At 36.0% G+C, this 15393-nt stretch overlaps 1 protein-coding gene across 1 annotated transcript in view; it reads left to right on the forward strand.

Moving 5' to 3' along the window:
* ROR1 (ROR family WNT receptor 1) overlaps positions 1–15393 on the forward strand; it is a 163267-nt gene that overhangs the window by 104143 nt on the left and 43731 nt on the right. The window contains exon 2 of the mRNA XM_034415250.3: positions 8430–8501. Coding sequence (XP_034271141.1) covers positions 8430–8501 — 72 coding nt within the window. The remainder of the gene's footprint in view (positions 1–8429; positions 8502–15393) is intronic.

The raw sequence follows: 15393 nt of genomic DNA on the forward strand, positions 1-15393 counted from the left end.
TTAATGAAAATCTGTTCCCCAATGCTCAGGACCTCAGACTGGGCCAAAGGTTCATTTTCCAACATGACAACAATTCTAAGCACACAGCCAAGACAACACAGGAGTGGTTTAGGGACAACTCTGTGAATGTCCTAGAGTGGCACAGCCAGAGCCCTGACTTGAACCCTATTGAACATTTCTGGAGGGACTTGAAAATGGCTGTCCACTGATGGCCACCATCCAACCTGATTGAGCTTGAGAGAATTTGCAAGAAGAATGGCACCGGATGAAATTAATACATCGATTACTTAGCAAAAAAATCTCCCTATCCAGGAGTGCAAAAAATGAACAAACAAATCTTAGAACATAAGTGTTGAAAAAGACATTGAGATTATCTAGTCCAATGTTTCTCAACCTTGGTAAGTTTCAGGTATGTAGATTTCAGCGCCCAGAATTCCTTGGTCAGCATGGAGAGAACTGGCTAAGGAATTCTGAGAGTTGAAATCCACACACCTTAAAGTTGCCAATGTTTAGAAACAGTGATCTTATCTAAATGTTACTTGCCCATTGCAGTAACCCTTAGTATCCCCAACAATATCTCCAGGGACTCTGGTATCCAGAGTCCAACCCTTATCAAAGCAAGTCTGTTTCATCATGAAAAAGCTCTTACTATCATAAAATATTAGATCTTTGCAATTAAAACCCATTTATTGATCTACCTCTGAATAATTCTGGCCCATCTTCTATATGACAGGTATCTTAAGATGTATGAAATATTATGATGTCTGTCCACAGTTTTCTTCAAGCTTCCAATGGTTTCTCATAAATTATCTTTTCAAATCATTTATCATCTTGGTTGCTATCCTTCCTAAAACGTATGGAGTCTAAATCAAAACATAATATTCTTTACATATTTATACATAAACATATTAAATAATCAAAGGGACCTCAGAAAACCCTCTCTTGCTCCTGCTTAATATTGAATGATTTGCTAAGTAATCAATGTATTAATTTCATCAGGTGCCATTCTCAACACACTCAGCAATCAGCCTTCAGTTCCAGCACAAAATATTCCATAGTTCAGTTTGTCATAACATTTTTTCTAAAAATCATGACACATACAGTGAAGATCCACATATTTCTCAATGTCATGCTAAAAAATAAAATGGTTTCCCCACCCATTATATTGTGCTTCTTAGGAATTTTACACTTCATTTTTGTTGTCAGCGTTTGTAAGAGTCTTCATAAAAATACATTAATTTTCAGGAAATCAGACATCTTCAATAGAGAAATAGTTACTAATTGTATGTAGATTATAGTTTATCATGGTATGGATGAAGAGGGTTAAGTTGCTGTAAACATTGAAGAATGTAAGGAGGGAAGGCTTTAGAGTTAAACCCTGTATACCTAATAGCTCAGAGACATTAATGTAATATGCTCAGTAATTATTCCTTCCCACTGAATCGATATGTTAACAATTATAAAAATTTTATTACAAATACAGGAATTCATATCAAATGCACATGTGATTATCCCATAATAACAATGTTTCTGTTGGCTCTGTGATGTTTAGAAAATGTTCTTCCCATGGTATTTTGGAACGCCTTGTGTATTCATAATTTTGCAACGTCAAAGATGAGGGATTTGGACCTTGTTTAGAGTTTTGTATCTGTTTCCTTATCTCTCAGTGAATGCTTTTCATGTTTTCGCTGTCCAACTCAGTGGTTGTCTTTCATGGATATTCAATCCTTCGTCATCATTTATTTTTTAAAACAATTTTCAGATTCTATCCAGTGCTGGTGTCTGCCAACAAAAGTATATCCATTGCTGGAATAGTTTTCTCATTCCATCATGCAGTCCTGCTATCCAGAAATCTTCTAAAGGATTTGGAAACTACCGAAGTAAATTATAATGCTTCAGTGAGAACACAGACAGAAAATGTAATTTGAGCAAATGTAATACATAATCTTTCAGCTTTTCACAAAATAATATTTAGGTAGCGTACATGTTAATTTAAAAATTAATCATTTTTAAAATACTCCAAATGAGTTTGCTTAAAATATTTACTTAACATCTGTAACAGCAAAATATATTTTGACATTATTTGTTCTGTGGAGCAAAAGCAACCAAATCTCTGTTTTAAAACATTTTTAGTTTTAACAGTTTCTATTGCTTTAGAAATTTCAAAATAGTGGTTACAAGAGAGAAATGTTGCTGTATTTTATAATGCGATCCTAAACTTTACTCCCTGACTATGTGATATAAGAAGGCACTTTTACCTTTTACCACCAGAAATGTATTGAGAAATTGTTATTTCCATCAATATTCATTGAGAGTTACCATTACAAATGTTGAAATTATACACTTGGTATTTTATGTCTTCTATTCATGAGAAACTATGAGAATTATTCTAGAAAAAGATGAGGCAAAGCTCTCTGTTGAGTGGCAATTTTCCTCCTCCTCTGTATGGTTTATTGTTCAGAATTATAAAGCATAATATTTAGATGCCTGTACAATGATAGATAGATAGCTCCTGGGGAGGAAAGCTATGGCAAATCTAGATAGCATACTAAAAAGCAGAGACATCACCCTGCCAACAAAAGTGCATATAGTCAAGGCCATGGTTTTCCCAGTTGGAATGTATGGTTGTGAAAGTTGGACGATAAGGAAGGCTGAGCGCCAGAGAATTGAGGCCTTTGAACTATGGTGCTGGAGAAGACTCCTGCAAGTCCCTTGGACTGCAAGGTGATCAAGCCGGTCAGTCCTAGAGGAGATCAACCCTGACTGCTCTTTAGAAGGCCAGATCCTGAAGATGAAACTCAAATACTTTGGCCACCTAATGAGAAGGAAGGATTCATTGGAGAAGAGCCTAATGCTGGGAAAGATTGAGGGCAAAAGAAGAGGAGGACGACAGAGAACGCGGTGGCTGGATGGAGTCACTGAAGTAGTAGGCATGATCTTAAATGGACTCCAGAGTATGGTAGAGGACAGGAAGGCCTGGAGGAAAGTTGTCCATGGGGTCGCGATGGGTCGGACACAACTTTGCAACTAACAAAAACAATAGTAATAGAATATCTTGAGAATTGGACTGCATTAAGTTATTGTATTCAGGATTCATTGTATTCAGTCGATACTGGTGAACAAGAAAACCAAAATGAAATGAAGTTAGTCTCATCAGTATAATTATCTTGATGTATTGAATATATTCTGGCTCTCTGTTTTTGCAGTTTTGCCACTCATTCATGTGGTATGTCTGGAAAATGATCCAGCCTCCTGCAATGTTTCCTTCATTTTGGAGACATTAGTGTAAATTGTAAGATTGTAAAGCCTGAAAGAATTTCTTGGGAAGAAGAATGAGTACAGTAAAGGGTATAATTGGGCCATGCTTGGGATTATTGAGGAGAAAGGACTATTTACTTCACTTTCACACTATAAGTATAAACTTTTTTACATTTCATAAAGAAAAAAAATAGATATGCGTCTATATCAAAGCAGGTCCCAAAATTTTGAATGTTGCTTGTATGGAAATATTCTCCTGACATAACAAAAGGTATTCTCTTCAAAACACATTGAGACCTATTTGGCAGTACAAATATTTCTCCATCTGTACAAATATACTTCTCCATCTGCTTCTGTATGTCCTGTTGTTTGACACTATTTTGCATTTCAGTAAACACATACAAGTGAACTTTCAACTACACAGCGTTCTTCCCCTTAAGCTTATATGTTGTGCCTGGTTACACATTTAATATAAAAAATTCAGATAGAATCAGAGAACGGATCCATCATTTTTAATAGGGCAGAAAGATCTAGATAACAGGCCTGACAGACTTCGTTTTAAGATTGTTACACTATATATGTCTCAGTTATTTCTCAGTGGGTAGATCTGAAGCCTAAATTCTATTTTTCCAGAAAAAAAATTGAAAACCTTTTTTCCTTGGCTTCATTCAGCTTGTTTGTTTGATGAATTTACCTATAGCTCGCAATTAAATCTTAGGTTGTGCTCTCTAGGCAGGACATAAGATACCTATCTTCCTTTCCACAAAAAGTATTTTACCACAATACTTAAGAATTTTTTCTTATGTATTGTAAGAAGTACACTGACAGAGCAAGTGTCAGTCAATAGTACACATGGAAAGAATGTTCTTCATAGAAGAGAGAAGAACTATAAATTTAGAGTGACATATTTTTAATAGTTAAATTGCACTATTACTATAGGGTTAAATGGCTTAAATATCTCTAGAAAGAGTTTGTGCACAACAGTACTTTCTCCCAGAAAAGTAGGCCTTAACTATACTGTATAGATATGAGTTTAAACAGCAATGAACTTCTGCCATGCTGCTATCACTATTTTTTTTCCAAGTATTTTTCAACTACTGCCCTAACCCAGGTTCATTAAAATCCTGTTTTTATTTTTTAATGAAACAATGATCACTTCCTTCCAAAACAAGCTACTTCTTTTCCAAACTGTACTTATTAATAGTTAGATTTTTTTCAAATACGAACTAGCAAAACAGTATGTGCAATGGTTTTCTTTAAATTATGTATTCTAAAACGGGGGTCCCCAACCTGTGGGCCGTAGCCCACTACTATTGGCCACCGGGCCGCATGAGTAGCTGGCTGGTGCATGCGCATGTGTGCATGAGAACAGCTCCACTTGCGCGAGTGTCACAGACACTTGTGGCCCCACTCACGTGAGCAACGGGTGTTTGCGCATGTACATATCTTCAAAAGAAAAAACAAGAAAGTCAAGTTGCCTCCTGAAAAAGCACCTTTGGGACAACCATGACCTGGATGGTTGAGAGTCTCTACAGATTAGAAGAGCTAAAGTTTTTCTTTTTTTATTTTTTAAGGAAAGTTTAGGTGAAAACTGAAAGTTATCGTTAATCTACACTCGAGAGACTTGCAAAGGATTGTGGAGTTGTGCAAGTCCACTAGAACTTGCAGAATCCACTAGAGAACCTCTGACAAAATGCCACCCAGGTTCAGTTAAACAGATTATTATTCAGGTCTCTAAAGAAAAAGAACTCACCTTTTCTTGTGGCAACTTCTTCCAATGGTTGACAGCTAACACACTTTCTCCTGATGTTTCTTCTGTACCTATTTTCTTGTGGTAGTGGAACAATAGATAATAAGACTATTCTGTTTTCTCTGTGATAGCTTTTCAGATATTTGAAGACTTGTCACATTCTTCCTCAGTTGTATTTTCAGTATACTAAGCATGCCAAGTCCCTTTAATCGATAAGTGTGGTTTCCAGACCATTCATCATCTTCGTAATTCACCTTTGTATTTCCTTCAACTTTTCAGGGTCCCTTTGAATTTTGGTGGCCAGAACTGGACATGATTCTTCAAATGGGTTCTGACCCAAGGCAAACAATTACTTTCCATGACCTGGACACTGTGCTTCTGTTAATGCACTCCAAGAAAGCATTTGTCTTTTTGTGCAGTTGAGCCATACTACTGGCTCATGTTTGACTTGTGGCCAATAAGTACACCTAAATAATACAACCAAGGTCTCCCAATTCCTATACTTGTGCCTTATAGTTTCCCCATTGTGATGCAGAACTTTATATTTCTGTGTGGTAAATTCCATCCTATTCATTTTGGTTACTGCTATATCATCTCTCATCTAAAGTTAGCCATCTTTCCCAATTATGTCATTTGCAGATTTTATAGGTGTCTACTCAATTCCGTCTTTTTTTGTAATTGTTGTATTGTTACATTTCTTTGTGGGTGTTGATGTAAGTTATTGTTATCGTTGTGATTGTTTTGATGGATTTTAAACTGTCCATGGGTATTTCAACTTTCAGCCTGTAGGCTACCAATAGTAATTTGATTTATATATAAATAGATAAAATGAGCATAAAAATTCACAGAGCATTTATAATCTCTGCCCTGCTTGCTAATATCACATCCAGAATTTTTAATATCTTCACACCTGGTGTGGATTAAGGACATAGCAGTGTGGTTTAAAGCAGTGCAATTTTGCCAAGTACCTCTTTTTTGTGCATTTCAGGAATGATTGACTGCAGAGTTCATCCACTAAAGCACATCTCCAAACTTACTCACACTTTGGGGAGGCTTGTGAGCTTTAAAAGACTCGTAGCTCTGTGTGTGTTCTCATTCCTGGATAAAGCATTCCAGTCTGAAACAAAAATCTAAGCAAAATATAACTTTGTACTATGCTTCATAATAGCTGATGAAAATCCTAATGTGGTTGGTTCTATGTTCTCAAATAAGGGTTGGTGTTTGTTTGTTTGTTTGCTTGCTTGCTTGCTTTATATCGGACTTTTTAAGTTTTATATTTAAAACTCTATAATCCTAATTGAAGGACCCATTAAAGTTTTAGAGATGCATATAGATCAGACCTACTTCCTGTTTAATGTCCAAGACATTAGTAAAAGACAGTTATGCCTACTTAAACAAAATCTGTATCATAGGTTCTTACGAATTGTATAAATTATGGTTTCCAGCTATGTTATTCCTTCCTTTTTGCAGGAAAATCCACAAAGACTCTTGTAGCACCTTAGCCACAAGATGTCTTGCGACCTATACTAGCCATCACACAATTTCCTTTTGGTGTTAACATCATCATGCAAAGTGTAAAAAAAAGTCAGAAGCAAAAGCAAATACGATCTGCTTCCAAATAACTTGGTTCCTCAATATACTAATAATATCGAAGACAATTCATGTGGAACTAGCAGATTTTATATACAAATTGTATATTGTAAATTTGTACAATATACAAATTTGGTATAAAAATGGTTTGTCGTGAATGCAACTGCTTGAGGGCTCCTGGATTGGAACTGAAAGGTGAAAGGGAAGCAGTATGCTCCGTCCCATATTGGGGTAAACCAGGTGCTTCGACAGAAAAACACTTAATATATATTGTTAAAATATACAACGTGCAGTAAAAATGAACTGGTAACTGAGAATAAAAAATACAAAATATTTTTGGCCCAGAATTTTTTTGGCCCAGAAACTTGTGAATGAGATTTCACAGAACCAGGGCTGTAGAACAACTTAGTTTACGTAGGTAAAACCTGGCTAGAAAGAATATGCACATAAAAGCCTACGAAAAAGGGGGGGGGAAAAGACAAATATATATATATATATATATATATATATATACTAGTTTATTTAATATATATGTTTATTTAATATATATGTTTATTTAATATATATAATAATAAAGGTATGTTATGTGATTTACTGCTGTTTTCTTCCCCCCTTGTTCTATAAAATATAGTAGAAACATGAGTTACTTAAACCATGAAATCTATACAAATTAAATGTATTTTTATACTCACTGCCAGTAGCTAAAATAAATGTTTCTTCTACCTAATTCATTTGTGGGGCATTTTGAAATAAAAAAAAATGCTGATAGTATCTTTGGTTAATACAGATTGTCAAGTTCAAGTGTTCAAAAAACCCAGTGCACAGATAAATGTACAGAACTGGCCCATGCTTATAATATCATAATTCTTCTTCTATGAATATACTTGCTCAACATTTTAATATTTCAATTATTATTGTTTAAATTACACTATCAAAACAGTACAATTGTGTACTGAAGTGATCTCCTTTTGCCGCAATCTCGATGTACATTTTTAAAAAGTAAAAACATGAGCATTCACATTTGAGTACAACCACATTCTCTATAGCACAGGTGTCAAACTCATGGCGTCATGTTGCTGTCATAGGATGTTTCGTAACTTTTTTCCCATTCGTGGAGCTGGGGTGGGCGTGGCCTGTGCGTGACACATCTGACCTCCAGGCCGCCAGTTTGACACCTCTGTTCTATAGAATCAACAGTTGAGTGTTGAAAAAAAACAGGGTCCAACAGATCAGTATTCTTTTAAATTTCTTCCAAGGAGCTTTAGACTGGTGTAGTTAAATTCCCCAAAGTACAAAGAAACCTATCCATCGTCCCTACCCCAGTTGCCTATATTGGCCAGTATTATTGGAGCAGATTCTGAGGTAGGGCAGATTATCTGTCACTCCACCCTCTCCCATCTACCCATTCTTAGAATTCCTCTCGTTACATTTTTAAAACTGAAAGACTAATTGCATTTTTTTTCTTTCATTTCTATAATTCCCATTTTTTCAACACACAGTAATTAATTAATGCCGCAGTAGTATTCTGTTGCCAAAAATAAATAGAAAAACCTGAACTCTCCCAAATTATCTGGTTTGCCATTTCAGATATTTACTGATTTGTTTCTTTAAACAATCAGGAAATCTCCAGACATTATTGGGTTTTTTCAATAAACAGTCTTTGCATTTATTGTATCTTCCGAACAATTCTGGCAATACAGTATACTCATGAGATCTAAACAACTAGAGCATGTATTTTTGGCATGTAAAAGTGTCTTGTCAAAATATGTGAGTTCTATATTCCCTAGTTTATACAATGTTTATGTGTTGACTTTTTTCTCTTTTCTTTCAGGAACAAATGTGTCAGCTACCGCTGATTTAATACCTACGTCACATTGGAACATGACAAATGAAGTAGATAAAGGTAAATAATAAAAAAGAAAATAAATGCCATTTCAGATTTTAAACACTGTAAGTTTTCCTTTTTTTATTTTTATTTTTTTGCAAAGTGATACACAAATCTGCTAGTAAAGTTAGAGGCAAAAGAGAAAGCCAAAACCAAGTTATCATCTGATGTTTGGTCTGTTATTTCTGAAGTGAGGATTTCCCTTTTTACTACGAATAACCCATTCCATATGTTTGGGATTTTTTTTTAAGCCAGGATGTGAATTATAGCAGTTTATGACCCACCTGACATTTCATCTTTTGGCTCTTGGAATCTGGATCCAATAGGAACATGCTTTAATCTGAATTGCTTTGCATGCAGATTTTAGTACGAAATTTGGAATGAAGCCGTTATGGCCTGGGATAAAGAATGCAAAATATTTTGGGATTTGTGAAACCACTCATAAAGAACATTGAACGCACTTCAACACCAGTTACTCTACAGTCACATTCTGTAAGATATTTTTCATGGATGAATATATATCTATTTCTTTTAAATATTGCTATCTAGCATGTCTTTCTATGGGCTTCAAGATTCCGGAATTTTACGTTGTCAATCTATAATGAACAGTTATAACTCATTGATGAGACAGCACTGATAAGAGCTAGATAAAATGACAGGCATTCTGAAGCTATATTTTTCTCAGGATACCCATCAAAATCCTTTTGCCACAGTTTTCCTGTGAAATCTCATCATTGACAGCTTAGGACACTAAGGAACCAACCTCAGCAGTCGGTAGGACAAAGTGAAGAAGCAATGTAGGTAGTAATTCCAGGTTACAATACACCTGACCCTTTCATGCATTCCTCAGTTCTGGCATAAATCACCTCAGATTATCTAGTCAGTCACATTGTTTTCTCAGTGGATGAAAAGAGAGGCATGTGTCCAAATTAGACAGAGTTGCTAGGGATATGTTTTAGTGTCTTGCTGCCTCAGGAGATTGTCTGCTCAGGTTAGTGCACATTAGTGCAGGAGAAGATAACACAAAAGCAAAGCAACAGAATTATTCAATGTGGTTCATCAATCTTTATCCATTCATATCTTCTTAAGTCATAAGCCAATGGTGCTTCAATGAATGTATTTGCCACTGGTTGGGATAGGATGTAAGACTACCCTTCCTTATGAGGATTATTCCACAATGCTCAGTTACCATTGAAATCTTACAGAACTATATAAATCCCTGAGGTGATGCAGATCCTTCTGCCTGCCTCCATTTTATTATGGTCAATCCATGCTGGAATCCTAATGTCCAGAGCTTATGGGTCATAAAGCTAAATGAATTATTTGCGGTCCCTTTCTGGTTCTCAATTCTCACTTGCAATTACTTATACTACTGTAGTCTCTTTTCATTTACCGGTATGTGCATTTATAGTTTATACATATACAGAAATAATCATCCTTACAGTTTTAAAGTCCTTGTCAAATTGTTGCTGACTTAGAATGAAAAGAGTAGCAAGGTTTACCCCAGATGGAGATATAAGAACAGCTGGTAGTCAATTAGCCTTCATCTATTGAGGTTAGAGTTCATTGGAAGATGCCGGGAAGCTAGATTTTTGGAGAAAGTTGAAGTTTTAAATGCAAAGTACATGTCAAGATTCTTCTCTTTCCTGTTGGCAGAATTAGCAACATTTTATTAACTCATAAATCTATGTTGTTTGCAGAGGTTTTTTTTCCAGGCTATGAGTGATTCCATTTGTTTTTTTCCTCTGAATCCCTTTCCAAGTATAGACTTCCTAAATAGCAATCCAACTTTCAGGCGATTGTAAGACACCCTTAAAAATTTGAGAGTAATATATTGCAAGAACAGGACCAGTCTGTTTCATCTCTTTATATTATAGTTTATGTTCTCCATATCCCTAGAGATCCTTTTTCCTTTCTCTTCAGCATCATTGTTTCTGGCACAGACTATAAAGGTTCAAAGAGAAATAATACACAGTAACTGACCTTACCCACAAATGAAAAATGGTAACCACCTAAATATAGTACAGAAAAGGGAACAATTTAGTTTCATGGCATTATTACAATTGGTACAAATCATCATTTCCCAAAATTTCAGTATTTAATTTCAATTAAAAATCCATTACAATTAGTCCTCAACTTATGACACAATTGAGCCCAACATTTCTGTTGCTAAGTGAGACATTTGTTAAGTGAGTTTTGCCTCATTTTACGACCTTTCTTGTCACAATTGTTATAAGTGAATCACCACAGTTGTTAAGTTAATAGCACGGTTGTTAAGTAAATCTAGCTTCCCCATTGACTTTGCTGATCAGAAGGTCGCAAATGGGGATAAAATGACCCTGGGACACTGCAACCGTCATAAATATGAGCCAGTTGTAAAGCATCTGAATTTTGATCACCTGATTATGGGAATGCTGCAATGGTCATAAGTGTGAAAAACGCTCATAAGTCACTTTTTTCACTAAACGAACTGTTGTAAGTCGAGGCCTATCTGTACTAGGCCAATGTCGTAGGTCTGTCTGTCTGTCTAAAATCTCTACATGGAAAATACTGTTACATTCTCAGTCACAACTGATCTAATATTCCAGTTGGAAAGACATCACTGACTGGCCTGAAATTATAGTTTTGAGAGGATTCCTTGTCAATTTCGTAGATTTATTTCAGTCATATGAAATGTTTCCCTCTTTTAGAGATGGAAGATCTTGGTCATTCTCTCAGGAGCAACCAAAGCAATGCCAATATCAATAACTGGTAGCAATAGTTCTCATTTTTCCTTTTATTTATTTTGCATTAGCCTTCTCACTTATTTTTTTACTTCTATGATTTCTGTAAATCCTGTTGTAGGGGATTATTGCATTGAAGTTATAAAATTTAGCCCAAGGCAATGCTTCTCAACCATAGCAATTTTAAGATGAGTGATCTTCAGCATGCTGGTGGCGGAATTCTGGGAGTTGAAGTCCACATATCTCAAAGTTGAGAAATACTGGCCTTGGGATAGTGATTGTCAGAAAATCTTGCCAATGCTCTTGAATCTTACAACCTACTGCGCAGGCATTCATTTTGGAGATTTGGGCACCCACGCCCGCACACTTTGGGCACTCGGTCCAGAAAAGATGTGCTTCAGCACATCTTTTCAGATGTAACCCAGCACATCTGAAGAATGCCAGATAACCTAATAAAGCAAGTTCTAGTATATTTGTTTACTAGGGATAGTCTGTAAATTAGGAGGCTGTTAAGGGACTAGCATTTTTTGAAAAATCTATTTGGGATCCCATGAGTAGCTGAGAAACTAAACTACTGTGATTTTGTTTGAAAATTTTTTTAGTTACAGGACATTAGTTCTTTTTGTTTGCTTTTCAGCTGATAGTATATGTGCTTTTCTTTGAGAATTTATATTTTTTCAACGGTGGATTCCTGAGTAATATAGGTGTGAAATGTGAAGGTCATAGAACAAAAGTCACTAAAGTCACCAGGCTGCTAAAGTGTTTCAGAAAATGTGCAATTTATTTTGGATTTTGCTTGATTCCTCCTACCACCTTTGTTTAAACTCCAGTGAGGATAATGAATGTCTGACCATTATACACAAGGTAACGATATATAATAACCTTTTCATGGCTCATCCAGTTTTCTGGCTGTAGTTGAAAGATTAATTGATCAGTAGGCCAAGGGACACATTTTATTGTACATTTCTGTTCCAGATAACCTGACATTTCTGGTTTAAAAAATAGACCTTTAAAAGGCAAAGAAGGGGCTAATAAGAAGCAGAACATAACGTGATTGACTAACTGCATATCTTTGACTTCACAACATTTATCTTTTGCTACGGAATTTTTTGTACATGACTGTTTATATTATATGCTTATTTCAGTGATATCAAAATCCATGTTTTCATTCACTGGCTTACAAAATGATACGGGTTTTTTTGTTTATTTCTTCCAAATATTTGTTTGTAGTACCGTATTTTCCAGCGTATAAGACGACTGGGCGTATAAGACGACCCCCGAATTTTCCAGTTAAAATATAGGGTTTGGGCTATACTCGCCGTATAAGACTACCCCTCTTCCAACGCACACCAAATAAAAATTAAAAAACATCAACTGGCTCACCCACAATGTAAAAGCAGCTGTGCTAGACCAAACTGGCCCCTGCAACAAGCAGGAACCTCACACAGTCACAAAAAGCCCAAAAAAAACAACTTTACACACACTTTACACACACACAACACAATACAACACTTTACAACAACACTTTACACACACACAACACAACACAACACAACTGGCAGGAACCTCACACAGCCACAAAAAGCCCAAAAACCCAACTTTCACACTTTACACACACAAAATTCCACATACGGCTTTGTGAGATTTTGTGTGTTTGTGTAGTTAGAGTGAAACACTACAAAAACACACTAAATCTCAGAAAGCTGCACAAATATTATTTTATTTTATTTTATTTTTATTTTTATATGAAAGCTAAATTTAAAATTTCCTAAACTTTAATGGCTAGGTCTAAAAAAGAACAACTAAAAAAAACCCCAATTAACTATTTTTTTTAAAGATCCCAAAGGGGAAAAAAACTTACCCAATAGAACAGGGGTCTCCAACCTTGGCAACTTTAAGACTTGTAGACTTCAACTCCCAGAATTCCTCAGCCAGCTTTGTTTTGCTGGCTGAGGAATTCTGGGAGTTGAAGTCCACAACTCCCTGCCTGCTTCATTGCAGGCAGGGAGTTGCTTGCTGATGGAATGGATTCAGGCAAGCGAAGCAAGGCAAGCGTTGCGACTAGCAGCTAAGGTAAGCAAGCTGGAGGGGGAAAACTTCTTTCCTTCTCCATGGCTCTGGCGATCCCAGCTGAGTTGCCTGATTAGCAGATCGTCAGAGCTTGGATCACCAGAGCCATGTGAAAGAAAAAAAGTTTTTTTCTTTTACATAGCTCTGGCGATCCCAGCTGAGTTGCCTGATTAGCAGATAGTCAGAGCTTGGATCGCCAGAGCCATTTAAGGCTCATCAGAGCCTTTCGGGCTGGTCTGCCTGGTTACAGGAGAACGACACCCGGCATATAAGACAACTCCCGACTTTTGAGAAGATTTTCATGTGTTAAAAAGTTGTCTTATATGCCGGAAAATACGGTAAATAAAATATGAATTACTGTATAGTGATGTCTGACATTTCATACATTTCTCTGGGTAATAGTTTATTTTTCTTTTCACATTTTTCCACAATTATTTCAAACTGATGAATTGCAAATAATATTTTTAAAATGATTCTTTATAAACAATTTGGCCTCCTACTTAATCAAGAATATAATATTAAATAAAATTCCATTTTCCACTCAGTAACTTTCACTGTTTCGAAGCTTTGGAATTAAAAAAAACATTGGGATGGGAAAAAGGATGGGAAGAGTCTCTGAGAATATTATGCAACTTTCTCAAACAGCGAGATTAGAAGATGTCATCCAGGGCTGGTAGCTGGAGTCCGATGATATTCTGGGCAGTTTTAATGATTCTCTGTAGAGCTCTTTTGTCCGCTCAGAGCTGCTCCCATACCATGCAAGAATGCCATATGTCAGGACACTCTCAATGGTACTGCAATAGTAAGACAGAAGTATATGTGTTTGTGTGCATATATGTGTGTGTGTATATGTATGTATATATATGTAAGTGTGCATACACACACACATATATATACACATACACACACATATTTATGCATACACACACACATTGCATCTTATCCTTTTTAATTAAGGATTTTAAAGAATAAAAAGGACTTAGGGAAGTGATTATTACAAGATGGTTGCAAGAATATTCCTCATTCATGGTCTTTTAATGTTATGTCATGGTTGGCAAGGGAGCACGGCCTCTGCTTGGAGTTTGCCTGACTAGGTGGCTCAGTGGCTAAGACACTGAGCTTGTCAATCAGAAAAGTCGGCAGTTCGGCGGTTCGAATCCCTAGTACAGGTCTCCTGCATGAACAGCGGGTTGGACTATATGACCTCCAAGGTCCCTTCCAACTCTGTTACTGTTACCTAATGCAACTATATGAAACCATATGAGTAACCTGGATATATTGTACCCTATTTGGCCCTTGAAGTGGCAATGCTAACTAGAAGAAAGACTAACCTTAGCAATCAGCCAGAGAAATTTGTCTAGAAAAAGCTGGAGAAAAAAGAAATGTGTTCTATCTTTAGCATTAAGAGAAGGAATTGTTTAAGGAGTTGACTGTAAGAATATGCAGATCGCCCTTATATAATTAATAAAAGGAACATTGTTACTTATTTGAATTCCCTTAATTGGTTGTTACCTTATTGTTATTTCTGGTTATAATGCTTGAAAACTGATCAATTTTCTCCCTCTAGTTTATTTGTGCTACATAAAAAAATCCTGTCTTATGCTTGGGAATGAACTGAAATTCAGATCACGTATCTATATTTAAAATGATATGAAGGGACTTCTCTTTTCTGCAATGCACCATGATGCTCATGTCTCCCTCTTCACTTCACCCCACATTAACATCTTTCCAGAACAGATCTGAGAAACTGAAGAAAGAAGAGAAACCTGTTTTACCCAGGCAGATCCTATTCCATTCATGGAATTGGGCCATCCAAATACACCACTGGATGCAGCCCCTGCAAGCATAGCAATTTGGACAGAAACACATTTTATTAAGTCTGATGCAATGTTAGCAATCTGGGTGCTCCTAGACCAGTTCTGCATACACAATTAAATACAATTAAGCAAGAGCCTGTTTGATCTCTGGATAGTTTTTCATTTCGTACACCTTAGCTTTAAGGCTGAATGATATAATGCTACTTTGTTTTAATGTTAGGTACTATAATTGTGCCATTTAAAAAACTTCGATTTTACTTGTTAAAACATTAAATTTGAAATACAGTCCAGAAGTTACTG

The sequence above is a fragment of the Pantherophis guttatus genome, chromosome 3, assembly GCF_059756535.1.
Source record: "Pantherophis guttatus breed Tessera chromosome 3, ASM5975653v1, whole genome shotgun sequence".
In the NCBI taxonomy this organism is placed as follows: Eukaryota; Metazoa; Chordata; class Lepidosauria; order Squamata; family Colubridae; genus Pantherophis; species Pantherophis guttatus.